General features: G+C 39.4%; 1 protein-coding gene across 2 annotated transcripts in view; it reads left to right on the forward strand.

Annotated features, from left to right (window-relative positions):
• The window catches only part of ap3b1a (adaptor related protein complex 3 subunit beta 1a), a 203,881-nt gene that overhangs the window by 25,316 nt on the left and 158,193 nt on the right, over positions 1 to 20,372 (forward strand). For both annotated transcript variants that reach the window (XM_052019559.1, XM_052019560.1), the window contains exons 3-6: positions 2,663 to 2,737; positions 6,151 to 6,246; positions 8,619 to 8,779; positions 10,593 to 10,659. In XM_052019559.1, the coding sequence (XP_051875519.1) occupies positions 2,663 to 2,737; positions 6,151 to 6,246; positions 8,619 to 8,779; positions 10,593 to 10,659 (399 nt within the window). The remainder of the gene's footprint in view (positions 1 to 2,662; positions 2,738 to 6,150; positions 6,247 to 8,618; positions 8,780 to 10,592; positions 10,660 to 20,372) is intronic.

Genomic DNA, 20,372 nt, shown 5'->3' on the forward strand with positions numbered 1-20,372 from the left:
ATTTTAACTCCTTGTTAATTTTTCTAATTAAATCAAGGTCTTGAGTGTTTGCCTTTACATGGGATTAGTATTTCTTGAGAGGTTCAGAAAATACTTGTGTTCCTGTTGAAGAATTTTCTCACATAATCAACCTATCAAACATGCCATCTTTTATTCATTTTTGCATAATAACTAACAATATATCGTAGAATGTGAATGGAAGGGGGTAAGCTATTGATTTAAGAAATGCTTCTCCCTATGCAACTTACATTATAGGAACCATACTTTGTGATTTCTTCCCTTCCCTGTCCAACCCAACTCCTGACACTTCTAAGCAGGGTTAAAATCCTATAACAGATAATTATCTGTGCCAAATTTGGAATTTGACCAAGTATTAGGGCTCCAGAGTCCAAAACAACCATCAATATAACCATTAATACACAGTTGAATTTAGGTGATGCAAGTTAATCCAAACATTGCAGATGATCAAAATCAGATTTATTATCACTGACATATGTTGTGAAATTTGTTGTTTTGCGGCAGTAGTACAGTGCAAGACATAAAAAATAATATAAGTATTGCAAACACAGCTGAACACAAAGATAGACAACTTTGGATAAGATGAAGAGTTTCACATTACAATGGCTACTAACTAAAGAGTGCTAAGTCTTGCAATGAGATTTCCAAGTACTCCAGAATTTCTCTTTACATAGAAGTAGTTGCAGTAGTTCTCATAGTAGTCTTTGTAGTAGAAAGTATATGAAGTCTTTGTTCTATATATTTGTATAAAAGTGTGTCTTTAGGTTATATAAAATAAAATACACATTTGTAGAGGATGATCATGAAAAGTATGACAATTAAGGCTATTCGTTAAAGTTGCAGGACGTGTGTTACTTATACAGAAATTGTGAAGTCAAAGAGGTGAGATTTAGCACAGGCATAAATTTGCCAGGGAATAAAGGTTCCAAGATATGGAATCCATCTATAGAAATTCATTACTTCATCTCAAAGAACTTATCCCACCCCCTTCCTCTTTCTCCATTCCCCCCCCCCGCCCCCAACTTTGGTTCAAATGGATATGGGCATGTAGATATGGTAAACCTCTTTAACTATGAACATAGATTTAAAATGTTCGATGGACATGCACTTGAATGCTGTTAATTTGTCAACTATTTGAGAAATTAATTCCAAATTAAGCTCATCAATTTATATCAAACTCAACTGTAAATTTGCAATCAGCCGCCAGTTAATGCTGAATTACTCTGACGTGATTCGGTAAATAATTTTTGTCAATTAACCAAATACCAATTGATGTCTATTCAGTTTTTAATTTTCATTGCTGCTAACTGGGATTTGTCCATATCAGTTAATTGGTATAGAAAGGTTGATTAACTCACTCAGCAATTTGTGGAATTCTGACGAGAGGTTTGTAGCTGGGATTAATTATTGGCCATTCATCTGCAAGTCTTATCCATTGTTTCAATGATCCACGTTGAACATAGTCTATCAAACCATGACTTCCATTCCTTTTATACCTTTTGGCTAGCATAAGTACCTTTTTATACCTTTTGCCAGGGCACCAAACACAGTATTCTTAATGAGAAACAGTTAGGTGAGGGAATGGAAATGTAGGGGACACAGAAGATAAGTTTCCTGATATTGAACTTGGTAAAGTTACCAGAGTTATCAAAAACCATATGGTCCAACAGCATGCTGGCAGTCAAGAGAATTGGTGAAGAGGTACTTGATCCCAGTAGAAGAAGGTAGGCAAAAAATGCAGATGAAAAAGATGGAATCTTGGGCAATTGATATTGACTGGACAATGAAATGGTGCCGTTTGAAAGAAATTGGTAGCTCGTATTTCACCTAGGAGCAGAACCATGTGAGGGAAGCCATGAAGATGTAAAAATGAGGCCCTGAAGGAGGACAACATTATGCAGAAAAACTGATAGTGAAGGCAATAAGGCCATTATCTAGATATTAGGGGACTGGCACATGCATGGGAAAATGTGGATCTGAAGTGGTTTTGTACTCGGTTATACCTTTTTTTTTAAATAGAAAAAAAGGATTTGAAGAAATCTGAGAGCTCCTTAGCATGATGTAACTGAGATGCTCTTTTGTTCTGCAAAAAAAAATTCATTGGGGATATAAAGCTATAGTGACCTTGGTGTGGCTCCGTGTGTGCAAAAAGCATCACGTTGGTTGAGTTTTCACTTGTCATTCTCAATTTTGCTCAATGTTATTTTCTGGCTTCTTGTTTATATCATTAAACTGGCATCTGGGATCCATAAGTATGGTTTAGTTTTGGTGCCTACTTTGGTACTCCCACCATCAGCCTGACAATGCAGGAGATTATTGAGGGAACTGTGGAGGCAAGTACCATAGCCTACCTTTTAAGGTAATATGGAATGGAGAATTAAAGCTGAAATTACCTTTTAATTTAACCATATAGTTATAAATTGAGTATCAGCATTACTGTTTCCCCCCCCCCCCCATCAACTTTCAAATCATAAAGAATCAGCTGTGCCCAAAAGGTTGTTTAAAGCTTGCATGCTTTTGTGTTAACTTAAACAAAAGCTACTTACAAATTTAAACGAATTATCATGCCTTTTAGACATTATGTAATTAATAAAGAAGAGTAAATCTGGCTTTGTAATGGAGACTATAATAATTCATGTTACAGATGATTGCTAAAGGAAAGAATGCTTCGGAGTTATTTCCTGCTGTGGTGAAGAATGTGGCCAGTAAAAACATTGAGGTATGTTCCATTTACTGTGTATAAATGCTTTTTCTCTTTCCTAGTGATTTTGTGAAAAAACAGTATAACACAACACATGTAAATGGATGTAATGCCAGTGCCTTATCGTGAACTTTTAATGCAAAGAAAATTACCTTTATTAAAAATCGTTCCATCAAACGTTGCACCACATGCTTTATTTCTATTTAAATAATACATTCTGGGATCAATTTCTTTTATCCTCACTTTGGTTAGTAATAGAATTCTCATTTTGTTGAATCAAATTTGTTCTTCTGCAATGTGTGATTGTGGTTGAAATTATGTAGATTTTTGTTTGAGTATGTGGTATTCAGTCATAAGATGAGAGTTTTCATAGAATAGAAGATGATGCAAAAATAACACATTAATGAATCACCAGTATACAGTTTTTTAAAAATCGAAGATTTGAGCAGAATGTCACGGAGTTTGCTGCACTAGAATTGATGGATTAATTAAATTGCTTGCTTAGGACAGTCTGCCCGAGTTCTTAAAGCTGAACACTGTAGTGTTATGATTAACATCACATCAGGAAGCATAACAGCATGGAGTGAAATAACACTTAGTCTAGGAGCATAGTCACGTTATCCTGCATGTTCCTATTTCTGATCACACATTGTTTTTTTTGAGAAAGGCGGCTGTTGCTGCAGATTTGCAGTCAGATTCTGTGGGTCTCTCATGGCTAACATTGATTTTATCTAATCTAAACCTGGGCAAGAGCAAATTGACTGTTTTGCAACCTTCAGTGATTTAATATTGGTAGCTGTGCAAAAAACATAGTAAAGAATTTTGAAAATCTTTTGTTCAAAAATCTTCATTATAGAAATTTGTATTTTAATTTCTGAACAATTTGATACTCTCATTGTGAACTGGAAACAACTGTCAAATTCTTTATTAAATTGAAACAATATAACCAAAACTTGGTGGTTCGATATAACCGATTTAGTTTGATTGCCAGTGAAATCAATTTCACTTCAACTGCATTTTACAATATTTTTCTTGTTTCCTTTTCAAGACTTGTTCTATTCACTCTGTTCATTGTTTTTTTACTTTTGATAAGATGGCAGATATTAAACTCTTAACCTCTGCTAACCACTGGTTTCCCAGGTGATGTGTGGAAGTGATAAGAGATTGTGTGATTTGACTTCTTCAGCTTGGTGCTGTTACTCCAGAGAGCAGGAAGACCTCTTCACTTTGAAGACCTGAACCACAGTTTTAGTCTCTTCTATTTTGGACTTTTGTGGATATTGGGTCAGATTGTCCTGCACCAGGCCTGCGACCTAGACTCGACACTCACACGTCCAGATATGGAGTGCTGGATGAACTGATCCTCCACATGAGACAGGCATTTGTTGAGGCAGAGTGAGTTCTGAGGAGTCTGTAGGGTCCAGTTCTTGTATCCCTAGGGCCTGTATTTGGAATACCCTGACATATATTTAACCAATTTATATGTTTCTAATAGCCAATACCATTTAAGCCGTTTCAATAGTAAGGTACTTATAGGTAACCCCATTCAAGTGTTCTGATTAGCGTGAATGGGTCAACACACAATGCCGGAGGAACTCAGCAGGTCAGGCAGCATCTATGGACGGGCCTTGATGAAGGGTATCGATCCAAAACGTCAATGGTTTATTTCCCTCCATAGATGCTGCCTGACCTCCTGAGTTCCTCTGGCATTTTGTGTGTGTTGCTCCAGATTCCAGCATCTGCAGAAGCTCTTGTGTCTCAGCATGAATGGATCAGCTGTTCATGTGACAGTCTTTCCTGGTGTAAACCTGAGGGTTGTATCCAACGTGTGCCTGGACCATCTTCAGGAAGTCGCTTGTGGCGAGTGTGTGTTCTTGGGTAGAAAGTGGGGCAAGCGGGATGCAAAACCAGGATCTTTGGCATTCCCAGTGTTTGACTGGAACAAGTGGCTGTCATTGCAGATTGGTTGCTGGAAGTGCAGTCTGAATGATAGAGGAGAATTGTGCTGAGCTCATGACTTTGGGCATGATTGCCATGTGGATGAGGGAGGGCAGAATTGGAAAGGATCCAGAGGCAGGATCGAACCCACTGTGGGGCTAACACCACATTACATTAAACCTGTTGAACTGTCAATGGCGAAGAGCTATTGAAGAAGGATGATATTGTCACAACTGTATGAGTCTTGAGAATGGCCTGATTTGATTTTCTTTAATTCTCTTTCCTCCACCACAGCCCACCACCTCCCCCCCACCCCCCCCCCCCCCCCCCCCCCCAACCCACCAAGTCTTCCCACTTAGGCTTATGGCCTTTCTCCACCCAGTTCCTCTGACAGTGCTGAGAGTTTTATTGACTGAGGTAAAAGCCCTTCAGGTTTAGACTTCTGCTTGAAGTGATGAAGAGCGCTGTGATGCTGGAGGAACTCAGCAGGCCAGGCAGCATCCGTGGAGAAAAGCAGGCGGTCATCGTTTCGGGTCAGGACACCCCTCCTGAAGAAGGGTCCTGACCCAAAATGTTGACTACCTACTTTTCTCCACGGATGCTGCCTGGTCTGCTGAGTTGCTCCAGCATCATTGTGTTTTTCATCTAGATTTCAGCATCTGCAGTCCTTTGTTTCTCTGCTTGAACGAGTCGGCCTTTTCAGGTACGATATCTTTCTGTCACATGTACATCAAAACACACTGTGAAATGCAGCTTTGTGTAGAATGTTCTGGGAGCAGTCCACAAGTGTCGCCACGCTTTCGGCACCAACATAGCACGCCCACAACTTCCTAACCCGTATGCCTTTTAGAATGTGGGAGGAAACCGGAGGAAACCCACGCAGTCACGGGGAGAACGTACAAACTCCTTACAGACAGCGGCTGGAATTGAACCTGGGTCGCTGGCACTGTAATAGCATTATGCTAACCTCTACACTACTGTGCCTGCCATGCTGCCTTTTGAAGCATGAGTATATTTCGCAAATGGATTGTAAAGTGAGTAATACCATTCACAGTCAATTCGTGAGTACATAACAACAGATCTGCACCAGAAAATGTTGTATAATTAATAAAAACAGAAGATGCTAGAAACTCTCAGCAGGTCAGAAAGCATCCAGATTAAGAGAAGCAGAATTAAAGTTTCAGGTTGGAGAGCTTTCATTAGATCAAACTGTTCTTCAGTGACACTTTGGATCTTTGATTAAAAAAAAGCATTAACTCTGTTTCTCTCGTTGGGGATGCTGCATAACCTGCTGAGTGTTTCATTTTCTGTTTTTGTTTTGGGTTTCCAGCATCTTAAGTTTTTGATTTCTAATTATTGTATAATTTTTGTTGTAAATGTTAGTGTGATAATTGTCAGAAATTTGACTTTCCCATATGAAGGGCATTTCAGGAATATGTCAAGTTACTCAAAGTGGACTAATTCACTAAACTCATATTGTTTTCTTTTTCCAGTTGAAGAAATTGGTATATGTTTACCTTGTACGTTATGCGGAGGAGCAACAAGATTTGGCCTTGTTATCAATAAGTACATTTCAGCGTGCATTGAAGGTTAGTGCTACCAAAGGGTTGGCAGCAATATTCATGAAATATTGATTCAAATTAAACTTATCCAAGTAATTTGGATTTTGGATAATATGCTTCTTTGCTAATTGGGTTTATGACATTATTAGTTCATTTTCTTTGTGCCTTTTCTGCATTCAGTTATTTGTTACTTTTGTTCAATACCATTACTTCATCTTTCCCCTTCAATTTCCATTTTCTTTCAAATTTTCCATGAAATTTTAACCTACTTGCCTTTTGCGAAAAGAATTCTACCTATGGATTCAGGTTATTTTCCACCTGCCTTTCTGGGATTTCTCTTAATTTTTAATGTTGAATGCCTTTATTTGGAAGACTTTGTATATAGGACATAATAGGAACAAAGTAAATGTGTGCAAGAACTCGTCTTGTATCCAAAGGATGATTCCCAAGACCCAGGAACTAAACAAAATGTTTTCCCAGATGCTGCTTGGGTCATTACTCAATGTTTTCTTTTGCCTTTGGGAGAATTACAAGCAAAATTTATGAAATGACAAATTTTAAGAAATACCTTGAAACTTTTCAAAAACAGTTATTTCTAGCAATTTATACTCCATCTACAGGGCTGATAATCCTATTGTTGCTATGGGCATTGGCCACAGAGGCAGCAATCTGACCTCTAGGTCAGAGTTGTGCTTTGACTGTTCCACTTCTGATGCTTGAGCTCAAGTATATGGGCGGCACAGGATGGTTACAGCTGATCAAGTTATACTGAGTGTATGTAAGAGGAGTCTAGCTACTTGCACGCCAGTCCAGTACTGAAGATGTGCTACATTGTTGTGATGTTTCAGCTGGAGTGTTAAACTGAGGTATCATCCATATTATCAAGTCTATTTTAAAAAAAATTCAATGCACTGCTTGGGGGAGGAGCATGGATGTTATCCTTGGTGTCCTGGCCAATACTTGCCTTTCACAAAGAGTCACTGAAACAGATCATCTGCGAGTGGGTAGTGTGTAAATTTGCTGTTGCCTTTTCAACATTACTACCGTGACTGCATTTCAAAACTAATTAGTTGTAGAGCACAATAGATATCATAAAAGGGATATGAAAAGTGTTGTATAATTGCTTTTTTTTTCTTTAAACGTAGTTTGCTTCCCAGTTTATTTTTCTTTTAATGCCATTCTGTATATCACCAAATGTTTCAATTTGAATCATTGCCTTGCAGTCTTTAAAACCATTTTAAAATTTCAACTTAAAATCCAGGTTGCATGGCTATGGCGGTTTCCATTTTGTTTCATTTAAAAGGAATGATCAAATACTGTGTTAATGCATGTTGATTTTATTCAACACCAGCAACTGTTTGAATTGCAGAAAGGGAGGTTTGTGCGTCTTGAGAACTGTTGTAGCTGGTCGATATCCACATGTTTTTGGAATCTGAAGTTTTAAATTTGAAAGAAGCACTTTGTACTTCTCATATAAATGTGTTTAAAGTTTCCGTGTTCTGACATCCCAGCTGAATTTGAATTGAGATGCTGCCATTGCTGTCCGCTTTCCTTGGTTAGGTAAATGTAGTGTCATCAAGTTTATGAATGTTGCTCATTGGCCCGTTTGTATGCATGATGGAGCTCAACTGTGCTGAAATGACGGGATAGATTTTTTTAACCCAAGTTAATGTTTACAACATTTGGGATTCCAGTGCAAATACTGGGCTCCACATGGAATCCAAGGGCAGAATTTCCCTGAACTTATGTTGGAGAATCTGCTTTTGGGAACTGGTTAGACTTGTGGATGATCAGGTAGTCTGATTATTTGAATGGCATTTCTTTTCTCCACCAGCTGTGAGCAAGTTAAGAGTGAGACAAGCTGTAATTTTAAGTTGCTTGTTTAATTTTTTAAGGGAATTTTATTTTTTAAAAATTCTTTTTTTCATAGTATTTAAATAATCCTGACAGTAAAAAGCATTGAAAAACTTTAGCAGTTTTTATGTGTGGCAAAGCTGGTGACGCGGCTTTTCTGTCTGTCTAAAGTTTTCGGGGGAGTTTTGTATGAGGGACTTGTTCTGGTCCACCCACATATTAGTTATGCCACTTGGGGATTTTGCGCTAAACATGGACTTGCTTGGCTCCAGGATTGTCTTGGGTAGCAGGATTGATCATACAAATATGGGCCGGGTAAGTGTGGGGCAATGCAGAATCTAAGTAGTGTGTGAGAACCACTCATCCAGATCCAGACCATCGTGAAGTGTCTCACTAATGTTTCTGGGACAACATAAATGATTCCTGAGGTCAGGTGCTGAAGGATTGATGTCATCAGTGAAATTTTGGAAGAAGTCATGTAGATGGGGGCAGGAGAAAATACTGCTCAGCTAACTTAGCTTATTATTTGTTCTGATTTATCCTAGGACCCTAATCAGTTGATTCGGGCAAGTGCTTTGCGAGTTCTATCCAGTATCAGAGTATCAATCATTGTTCCAATCATGATGCTGTCTATTAAGGAAGCTGCTGGTGACTTGTCTCCATATGTCCGGAAAACTGCCGCCCATGCTATTCAGAAACTTTACAGGTAGGTATAGTTCAGTTTTAAATTGCAATTTAATTTGATTAAATTCTAGTTTCTAACATTGTATTGTTGTATTTGGTAATTTCAAGATAGTCTCTGAGTGATGGAGTATTCTGGAGTTGCTTGTCAGAAAGTGGAAAAAATGCATTGCCTTTTCCTAGACATACATTTCATAATTGTCTAAAACAAAGAAATTAGTGGATTGCTTTGAAAATCCAAACCATTGCTGTCACTAATCCTCCATGAGATATCTGGGAGCATTGTGATCCTTCAGTTAGATTCAGAGCACGTGTTGGCCTTTTGATTTTGGTTTAAAAACAGGAAAAAAAACGTGAACTACTTTGTAGGTCAACCAGTATCTAAGATGTCAGTAGTTTGAGTAGGATGCTTCAAGAGAACGGGTGAAGGATTCCAACTGAAATCTCATTTAATTTTTGTTATGCTTTAAATCTTGTGTTCATTTTGCATTATTCAGAGCAGTTTTACACAACATGGTATAACATTGATAAACCATGCCAATGTCTCACTACTTAGTTGCCATTGGCTGATCTGTGAAGCATGAGTGCAATTTCTGTGTACAGTGTATTTTTTTACATAAATCTTTGAACCTGTGTATGAGGAAGTTCAAATGTGGTATGAACTGTCAGCTGCTGAGTAAGGGTGATGGTAACGTTCCCTAGATTACAGAAATCAGTGGCTTATTTGTTTTTAAGATTATATTTCAAGAAAAATCCTGAAGCAGTATAATAGAATTTGGTAATGTGGAGTTTATTTATCTAGGAAAAGCATTTCTGATTATATTAGTTTTTTTCCTTGATTTCTTTTGTCCCAGCTCCCTCCACAGTTCCATTTAAGTCTCCATTCACCAATTCATGGTAAAGTTTTGATTAGGCTTTTGTTCATTATGGTCATTAGCTGGAAAGCCTCTCAAATTATTATGGAGTATCTGGCCTTGTGATGTTCCATTTTGATCGTTTACCACAACAGCAGTGTTAACTTTTGAAGTTCTACAATCAGAATTTCTATTCCTCCTCCATTGCTATATTTTCAATTACTGGAACATGTGGTATCCAATATCCTGTAGCTGCTGAATAAAACAAAACTTGGATTAAGTTCACATAACAAAAAATAGCTTAATCAGTTAGGGAAATCTTGCTGGGCTGTTACTACCTGCTCACTTTCCGCACCCTTATTTGATCTGGTGCAGATGCATTGTGGGAATCTTGGAAGTATCTAGTGAGATGTAATAAAGCCTCAGCCACCAGGATACTCTTGACAAGCCTTTTGAAAGTAGGCAAAGCTGAAGTTTCTACCAAAACTGAGATGGAATTTATTAATCCCTGACATCCATAAATACTTCAAATCTATTAAAATTCATGTAACTGTAGGAAAATCTTTAATGAAGTTCATAAAAATAAACTAAATTTGCTTTTGAATAATCAAAATCCTTTGTAAATCCTCAGGACACAAATTCCCATTTAGGTTAATGCAGTTAATGATTTGAAGGTCTGAACTGGTGTGGATACAGAGACACTTCTTTTTCCCTAGTGCAATACTGGGGATTTTCGGCAAGATCAGACCCCTTGTGGAGTCCAACAACAGAGTGCAGTGACAAGTGCAAAAGCACATGTTGTACAGTAAGTTCTGGGTCTGTACATGAATATGACCGTAATGCACATTGTTGAAAACTAGTTGATCCCTTCAGAAAGACCTGCCTCAGCCAATTGTGTTAAATGTAGCGCTTTGTTTTGCTACATTAGTCAAAGATAAAATTCAAAGATTTATTATTAATACTTATTTTTGTTCCTACCTGCAGTCTAGATCCAGAGCAGAAAGAACCTTTAGTGGAGGTTATTGAAAAGCTACTGAAAGACAAAAGTACGGTGAGTGATGGCCAAATTATTACAGGGTTGGAACATGTGGAGGAATATTTATGTTGAGTTTAGCTAGCAGTTACAAACTCTTTCACTCCCAGTGTTCAAGGTCTGGCAGCTGTGCCTGGTGCCGTCCTCGGTTAATGTTCACATGTCCATCGTGATCACAGGCTAGCAGTGGTCATAGTTATCCTGAGTGATTTCTACATGTACAGATACTGGACATCAGTGGCAATGCTGAATGTTGGCTAACTTCTTACAGGTTACAGACCAAATTTAGGTAAAATTATTTGTTAATTGATCTAATTGAGGCAATAATAAACAACTAATAAAACTACATTTTATGACCAGTCTTCTGAGATTCAATTTAGCAAGTAATCAATGAGCTAGTGGTTAATTTTGCTGTATTAAAAAAGCAGAGAATGCACAACCGCACATGGAGTTTTGCTAAACTATTCCTTCCTGATTTGAATATAATCCCTGCTCTATGATGCATGCTTGTCATAATTAATAAAATTGAGCAGGTATATTTTGAGCTGTAGAATAAAATGTTGGTCACTTCATTGCCAAATAAAAAAAAATTGGGAAGTTTAAGGTACTAGATGAGTTTCTAATGGTTATCTCCCAGTAATAACCTGAGCACACCTGTAGGAGGAGACATTATTCTACACTTGCAGTTTTTATTCTTGCTTTCCTGCTTTGCCTTGGACTCCGGGAATGAAGTAGTTTGGGGAAAAAATGAAGTTCAGATATCTCCCGTTTCCTACAAAGTAAATTACTTGTTTGTTTTACTGCCTTTTATGTCATCATGCACTGCACATTTAGTCTTCATTCACAGTCTGTGTTTGAAGGACATGGATGATTTGCTTCCATTTCCATTGTGAAGCTGATATAGTTGCAAGAAAGTGATTGATTTTGTCACTTTTTCATTTTTCCTGTCTCCTTATGGGCAAGAAACTAGTTGACAGTTATGGCATGGGTCCTGGTAGCTTTTTGCTCTCTTGCCCAACCTTGACTTTATTTCCTTCTGCCTCTCCCCAATGCCCACCATTTCTGCTGGGGTGCCAAAAACAAGTATAATACTCCAGGCAATACTTGGTTTAGGTTCTTGCATGAGCTTGGTTACCCACGAGGTCATCATTAGAGTTCTAAAATATGTGAATTTTAGTGGAATAGATTTTCTATATAAAGTTGGGTAATACCTACTATTTATGAAATACTTTGTTAATTGCAATGGTAATATTGACAAGCTGTGAATTTTCTCCTTCCTTGGAAGCAACTAAAGGTTTATTGACTGTATGGTAATCCAAGGAGATACTTCAGTTTCTTACCTTTTTGGGTATAATCCAATTAAATGATTTTAAAATGCATTTTCTCAATATTGAGCTCTATTGAGTGTCCTTGAGTACCTGATTAAAATGCAGGTTGTAAATTCAAATTAAGATGTTTGTTAAAAATCTTTGTTCAGTTCTCAATTTATTTCAGAGTTGGTAGCTGACAATTGCATTGTAAAGATTGATTAGCAAAGCCAAACTTTAGACAACTGTGCAGTTTTAGGCATCTTTGTAGTTTAGTAAAATGATTCCAAACTTAAAATCATGCATGAGCATTATTTTTAACCTTTCACTTTTCTGATGCCATATTTCTCTGACCTGCAATTAATGCCTAGGTGGATCCTGTCATCATTCCTGATCATTCCCTTGAATGATTTTCTAAGTTTGGAGGAACCATTCACAGTTTTCTTTATAAATTGCTTGGTTTTCTACCTCTCTAAGTTAAAGTAAATGATGTGAAACTTGACCGATTTTGATCATTTCTGTGCTCTGGAGTAATGCAATAGGAAAAGGCCCTTCATCTTCAGGAATCTATTCCACAAATATTTAGTAGTGTTTAAGTCTCCCTTGCTATTTATCTCTCCTGCTCTTGTCTCCATTCTGAGGGGTATTTTGTTGGCCCTATTTTTGATGGGTATTGCTATATAAGTCTCACTTTCATTGCTTTTTTTAAAAAAAAAGATATCATTGTCAAAGCATTTGTGTCATGTGTTGAAGGTTGATATCAATTGTCTGTCTTCAGACAGTTGCTGGAGAATGCAACGAGAAGTTTCTGCCCTTCCAACTATCAGACAGTTGCTATTAATATAATATTAAGAGAAACTGGAGGGTGACAAAAGCTGTTAGGCCCATTGGATTTGTCCCTCAAGAAATTCAACTTGCTCAGCCTAGCATTCAACTGCAACTTGAAGCTCCTTTTTATATCACTGTCTAGCCTGGTAAATCATTGGAAATGTTTGTCACCTCTTTAGTCAGGATTTTTTTTTCTCTTCAAAAGAAATCTGTTTTAAATATACATTTTTATTGCTTGTACCATTATAGGAGAACACCTAAACTACTTTTCTGTAGACTTCTGGTAATTGGTATATTATTGTCACATGTACTGAGATACAGTGAAAAGCTTTGTTTTTCATTCCATCCCGATAGATCCGTATGTTACAAAAATCTTTCCTTCTGTCTTGTACCCTTTTACACATGGATATAAGTGGATTATTTTAGACACTTCTCTGCACCAAACAATTACTGTTTGTTTTGGCTTCTTGAATGCCCCATGAATCATTTTATTGTTTTCTTTGATACTGAATTGATGACGTGCAGAGTCATTTGTATGTCTTTTTGGAACCTGCCACCCAGTTGGAGTACCTGGTCTCCAGAAAGTGGCCTACTTGCAGAACAAGTCTCCCTGGTATGTTGTGAGGAAATCATCTGAATACATTTTTTTTTAAATGTACAAAAGACACCTGTTGCATGAATTAAAAATTTCTTCTATGTGGGCAAAGTTGCATTAATATTGAATAACAGCATTGCTTGATGTTGGGCAGGGATTGGTTAGCAATCTGGGGAAAGGGAGCAAAACCTTAATTCAGGTCCTGTTATGCAGAGTTTTTATTTTGTAACATTCCTTTTAGTCTGAATCAGTGAATTATGTTTTACTTGAAGGTTTCCCCAAATAGTAATATACTGTTTCATTACATAGGTATTTGACTTGCATTTGAAATTCTCATAATTTGATCCATCGGTGTCATTGAATTACTGGTGATCATCCATTGGTTGAAGAAGTTCTGAAGCCAAACCAGTGAAATAAACTTAAATCCTTAATTATTAGAAGGTTGTTTTTTTTTCAACCCTGACAGACCAGACAAAGCCATTTAACAGTGCTGGTGTTGTTCTTGTATTAATGGGCTTTGACAGTGAAAGTCCAAACTAACCTGACATTTTAAAGTAGTTTAATGTAACCTATTTTCTTTAGTTTGAGCTGCCTGACAGTGTAATTTTCATCTGTCTTTGTAAACTGTTGTTTCAACACTAAATGTGTGCCTGTTAAACAACATATCAGTTACTATGCAAATCAACAGGCTGTTGAAGTGTACGAGTTTATTTTAGGTGGAGAAATAACATCAGTCATTGCATCTATTGCGTCCAAAATAAATCAGATGCTCTAAGAATGGAATGGTTATTACAGATTTTTTTTTCAATTTTATTTTGGTTTTGTTTTCCCTTCTGCTAATGTCATTTCCTGAATGAAAACGTGCAGTGATTCTCTTCTTTATGCTCCTGATGGCATAGCATAGACCTGTTTCCAATCACCTTATACTATGGACATAGTACACACACTCTGCTATTGGTACTCTTCTGTAATAGAAGTAATGTTACTAAATAGGAGCTCAGTAATGCAAATTTTCACACTTGGTATTCATGTTAGGAAAAGATGAGTAGTGTTTCTCATTCTTTTCACAGACTCTTGATCTAGTTATCTTAATAAATTTCTAAAAGCAACTAAAAGAAATTATTAAAATACATCATTTGAAAACACCTGGTTAGTTTGCACACGTATGCCGGCAAAAGTTGGCGCTACCACATTATTGGGAAGGCTGAAGAGCCATTGTCTTTATCCTTGGCACAACTTCCACGTTCTAACATTTGCTCTATCCCATTTTCCTAGCCGCTGTTTGAAACTGTTCAAAGTACCCTATGGAGATGTCTAATTCCATTCTTGCTTCAGCTGAACCACTGAAACGTTTATCCATGCTTCAATTACCTTGAGACATGACTATTCAAACATATTCCTTTCTATTCTTCTGGTACAACTCCAGGTAAACCTGAGGTCACCTAAAACTACTTTTATACCGACTTTCACCAAATCCTTGTTACCTAATGATCTTGTTTACTGTAACCTGCAGTGGTTACAATTAAAAGAAAAAAAAATAGAGACACAAGAGACTGCAGATGCTGGAATCTGGAGCAACAAACAAACAAACTGCTGGAGGAACACAGTGGGTGAAGCAGCAACTGTGGAGATGGGGATAGTTGATGTTTTGGGTCGGAACCTTGTATGAGGGGAGATGGCCAGTAAAAAGAGATGAGAGCAAGGGTGAAGCAGGAGCTAGCAGGTGAGGAGTGGGCAGATGGAACCAGGTGGGGGGAGGGAAGGGTGGAGGTAGAGTCAGAGGCTGGAAGGTGATGTGGAGATAATGAAGGGCTGCAGATTCTAGAATCTGATAAGGAAGGTGATAGTGGAACCAGATGAGGGGATGGGGTGGGGAAGGGAGTGTTGAGAGAACCTGGGTGGATCAGAGGGAGAGAAAAGGAACACAGATGGTGCAGATTATCTGAAATTGGAAAATTCAGTGTTCATAACCATTGGGTTGTAGACTACGAAGGTGGAATAAGAGGTACTGTTCTAGGACGCCATCCCTTTCTCTCAGTTTCTCCATCTCTGCCACATCTGTTCTTGAAATGAGGCTTTGTATACCAGGGCACCTGAAATATCCTCCTTCAGGAAACGTGGCTTCCCCTCTCTAGCGGTTGAAGGACCCCTCACCTACATCTCCATTTTCTGCACTTCTGCTCTCACCCTGCCTCGCCCCAGACAGAACAGAGATCCCATGGTCCTTATCTTTTACCCATCAGCCTCTCATTCAGCACATCATTCATCATCATTTCTGCCAGCTGCTACGCAATCCCACCACTGGTTACATATTCCCCTCCCCAACTCCTCCTGCTTTCTGCAGGGACCACTCTCTTTGTCTCTTCCTGGTTTGCTCAGCAACCCCCCTCCCTCAATCCCCTGGTACTTTCTCCTGCAACCTTAGGAGGTACAACACGTGTCCCTACACTTTCCTCACCTCCATCCAGGGACCTAATCAGCCATTCCAGTGTTTGATTCCAGATGAGAGTACTGAGGTTCACATGCACCTCCTCCAACCTGGTCTATTGCATTTGGCGCTCGCTATGTGGCCTCCTACATCAGCAAGACACCAAGCACAGGCTAGGCAACTGCTTTGCTGAGCACCTGTACTCTGTCCGTAATGGTCATCTTGAGCTCCCAGTTGCATGCTATTTCGACTCCCCATCCCATTCCCACAACAACCTGTCTGTCCTTGGCCTTCTCCACTGCCGTGGGGAGGCTAAATGCAAACTACAAGAACAGTACTTTATATTCCACCTGGGTAGTGTGCAACCAATGGTATGAACATTTGAATTTTCCAATTTCAGGTACCCTCTGTGTTCATTTGTTTCTCCTTCTGATCCACCCAGGTTTTCCCAACCACCCCCACCCCTTTTCTAAAACAACCCCCAGCCCCTGTTACCCACTTTCTTTCCTCTCCCCCACCCGGTTCCATCTGTCTATCACCCACGCACACTTAACCCACTGGGCCTCTTATCTCCTCCCCCATTGACTCCCTCTGCCCATCAGCCCTCTCTTGTCTGGTTCCACATCACCTTCCAGAATCTGCAATACTTTGTTGTCTCCACATCACCTTCCATCCTCTGACTCTATTTTCACCCTTCCCTTCCCCTACCTGGCTCCATCTGACCATCATCCCCCTTCTCACATGGTTCTGCCTATCGACTGCCAGCTCCTGCCTCTTACCTCCACCTCATGTCTTTATACTGTCTATCTCCCCTCTACACTCTCAGTCTCGACCCAAAACGTTGAATCTCCCTCTATTTCCACAGATACTGCTTCACCAGCTGAGTTCCTCCAGTAGTTTATTTTGCCACTAAAAATTTCAATACTTGTTTTCCAAATCTCTCAAAGACTACCCTCTTTCAACCTCTTGTCTGGATTGGAGAGCATGTCTTCTGAGGATAGGTTGAGTGAGCTAGGGCTTTTCTCTTTGGAGAGGAGGAGGATGAGAGGTGACTCAGTAGGGGTGTACAAGATGATAAGACACATAGATCGAGTGGACAGAGTCTTTTTCCCAGGGTGACAATGGCTAACACGAGGGGACATAATTTTAAGGTGATTGGAGGAAGGTATAAGGGGGATGTCAGGGGTAAGTTTTTTTTTAGAGTGGTGGGTGCGTGGAACGCACTGCCGACAGGTTGTGGGGGCAGATACATTAGGGACATTTAAGAGACTCTTAGATAGCCACATGAATGATAGAAAAATGGAGGGCTATGTGGGAGCAAAGGGTTAGATAGATAATAGAGCAGGATAAAATGTCAGCACAACACTGTGGGCCAAAGGGCCTGTACTGTGCTGCAGTGTTCTATGTAGTCTCCTCTTGTTCTGTAACCCGCTAACTTTCTTTCCTCCTCAAAAATCAAATTCTTGGATCAAGATTTTGGTTACTGTTCCTTGCACCTCTGTCGTATCTTGGATGTTTAAATAGCTTTTTGTCTAAATGCAAGTTAATGTTGAGTTAGAATAATTCTTCTGGTGCCTCGCCAACATCATAATTTTAAAAATATGCAGATTAAGTACGATAATTCTGCACCTTTCTTCATTTTCAGGATGTGGACATCTTTGGCAAGATAAGCCTTTGTTGTCTCTCCTTGTGCTTGATATACAGTGACAAATTCAGTTTGTTTGTCTATTAATTATCTAATATAAGGAAAGGTAAAAGCAGGTTTGGTAAATTAGTGAAATTCTTTCTTGCTTATAAAATATTTAAGAAATTGCAAGTATAAAAATTTTTCCACATACATCCTCGTTCACTTACTGAAAGTGCCAGACGTGGGGACCCTGGGAGACTACCAGCCTCCCTGATGACTACATCTGCACAAAGTGCATCGAGATGCGGCTCCTCAAGGAACGTGTTGAGAGTCTGGAGCAGCTGCTCGATGACCGTCGGCTGATTAGGGAGAGTGAGTAGGAAATAGACAGAAGTTATAAAGAGTTTGTAGAGAGTACCTCTGGCGGTTCCCCTCAGATCGGTATCTCATTTTGGATTCTGTTGGAGAGGATGACCCGATAGAGGAAGACCACTGTAACCGGGACTTTGGCACCATGCCTGGTGCTGTGGTCCAGCGGGGAAGGAGTAATGCAGTAGTTATTGGGGATTCTATAGTGAGGGGAACAGATGAGAGATTCTGTGAACCCGACAATGAATGGTGTGTTGCCTCCCTGGTGCCAGGGTACGGGATGTCATGGACCAGGTACAGAATATTCTGAGGGGAGAGGGTGATCAGCCAGAAGTCTTGGTACATGTAGATACCAATGACATAGATAAAAAAGAGAAGAGGTCCTGAAGGAGGAATACAAGGAGTTAGGAAGGAAGTTGAGAAGTAGGACCTCTAAGGTAATTTCAGGATTACTACCTGTGCCACATGCTAATGGAAGTAAGAATAGAAAGATCTGGCAGATGGATGCGTGGCTGAGTGACTGGTGCAGGGGGCAGGGCTTAAAATTTCTAGATCATTGGGACCTTTTCTGGGGGAGGCATGACCTATTCACTAAGGATGGGTTACACCTAAACTCCAAGGGGTCCAATATCCTGGCAGGAATATTTAATTTAGCTGTTGGGGAGGGTTTAAACTAATCTGGCAGGGGGGTGGAAACCAGGATGTTAGGATACAAGATGTTAGGGTAGAGGAGGAGGTTTATTAGAAACAAGTCCAAGATAGTATGCAGTGAGGACGGTAAGGAGGACAGGCAGGTGAAAAGTCAGGATAATTTGCTGAACAATAGAAGTACAACAAAATCAGTAGTGGATACTGGCCTAAATGTACTTCATTTAAATGCACGTAGCATTGGGAATAAAGTGGATGACCTAGTGGCACAACTACAGATTAATAAAAATGACATCATGGCAATCACCGAGTCATGGCTTTATGACAGATGTGATTGGAAACTAAATGTCCAGGGGTACACAGTCTATAGGAAGGATAGGCGGGTAGGCAGAGGGGGTGGTGTGGCCCTGATGGTTAGTAATGATATAAGATCAATAGAAAGGAAGGACATTGGGCCAGAAAAGGTGGAATCCTTATGGGTGGAGCTAAGAAATAGCAAGGGTAAAAGGACAATAATAGCAGTTATATATAGGCCCCCTAATAGCAGTCAGGATGTGGACCGTAAGTTGCAGTTAGAAATAGAAAAAGCATGTCAGAGTGACAACGTTATGATAATTATGGGGGACTTTAACATGAAGGTGGATTGGGAAATCCAGCAAGGCAGTAGATCTCAGGAGAATGAGTTTGTGGAATGTCTACGGGATGGCTTTTTGGAGCAACTTGTTGATGAGCCCACCAGGGGATCGGCTGTTTTGGATTGGGTGCTGTGTAACAAACCGGAGGTGATTAGGGAACTATTAAAGGAACTATTAGGAACTAGCAATCACAATATGATTGAGTTCAGTTTCAAATTTGAGAAGGAAAAGCTGATAACTGGTATATCAATATTACAGTGGAACAAAGGAAATTACAGTGGCGTGAGAGAGGAGCTGGCCCAAATTGATTGGAAGAGTAAGCTAGCTGGAGGGACGGCAGAGCAGAAATGGATAGAATTTCTACAAGAAACAAGGAAATGCAGGATAGATATATTCCAAGAAAAAAGGTTTTGAATGGAAAAAAGGCACAAATGTGGATAATGAGAGAGGTTAAGGCTAAAATAAGAGCAAAAGGGAGGGCATACAAAGAAGCAAGAATTAGTGGGAAAACAGAAGATTGGGAAACTTTTAAAAACCTGCAGAAAGAAACTAAGAAGGTCATTGGGAAAGAAAAGATGAATTATGAAAGGAATTTGGCAGATAACATTCAAAAGGATACTAAGAGTTTTTTTAAATATATGAAGAGTAAAAGAGACACTGGTTGATTTAGGACCAATCGATAATGGTACGGGAGAGATTAAAATGGATGATAGAGATGACAGAGGAACTAATTGAGTATTTTGCATCGGTCTTCACTGTGGAGGACATCAGCAATATACCGGATAGTCAGGGGTCTCAAGGGATGGAACTGAGTTCAGTTAAGATTACTAGAGAGAAGGCGCTAGGGAAGCTAAATGGATTAAAGACAGATAAGTCTCCCGGACCGGACGAGGTGGATCCCCGGGTTCTGAAGGAGGTGGCTTTAGAGATTGTGGAAGCACTGGTGATAATTTTCCAGGAATCGATAGACTCCGGCATGGTTCCAGAGGACTGGAGGGTCGCAAATGTAGTTCTGCTGTATAAGAAAGGTGGGAGGCAGCATAAAGAAAATTACAGACCTATTAGTCTGGCATCGGTGGTGGGAAAGTTATTAGAATTGATCCTCAAGGATGAGGTTATGGAATACCTAGAGGTGCAAGGCAAGATAGGTCCAAGCCAGCATGATTTCGTGAAGGGAAGATCCTGCCTGACCAACCTATTGGAGTTTTTTGAGGAAATCTCAGGTAGGGTGGATGAGGGAGAGGCTGTAGTTGTTGTGTATTTAGACTTTCAAAAGGCCTTCGACGAAGTGCTG

This window comes from Pristis pectinata, chromosome 7, assembly GCF_009764475.1.
Source record: "Pristis pectinata isolate sPriPec2 chromosome 7, sPriPec2.1.pri, whole genome shotgun sequence".
In the NCBI taxonomy this organism is placed as follows: Eukaryota; Metazoa; Chordata; class Chondrichthyes; order Rhinopristiformes; family Pristidae; genus Pristis; species Pristis pectinata.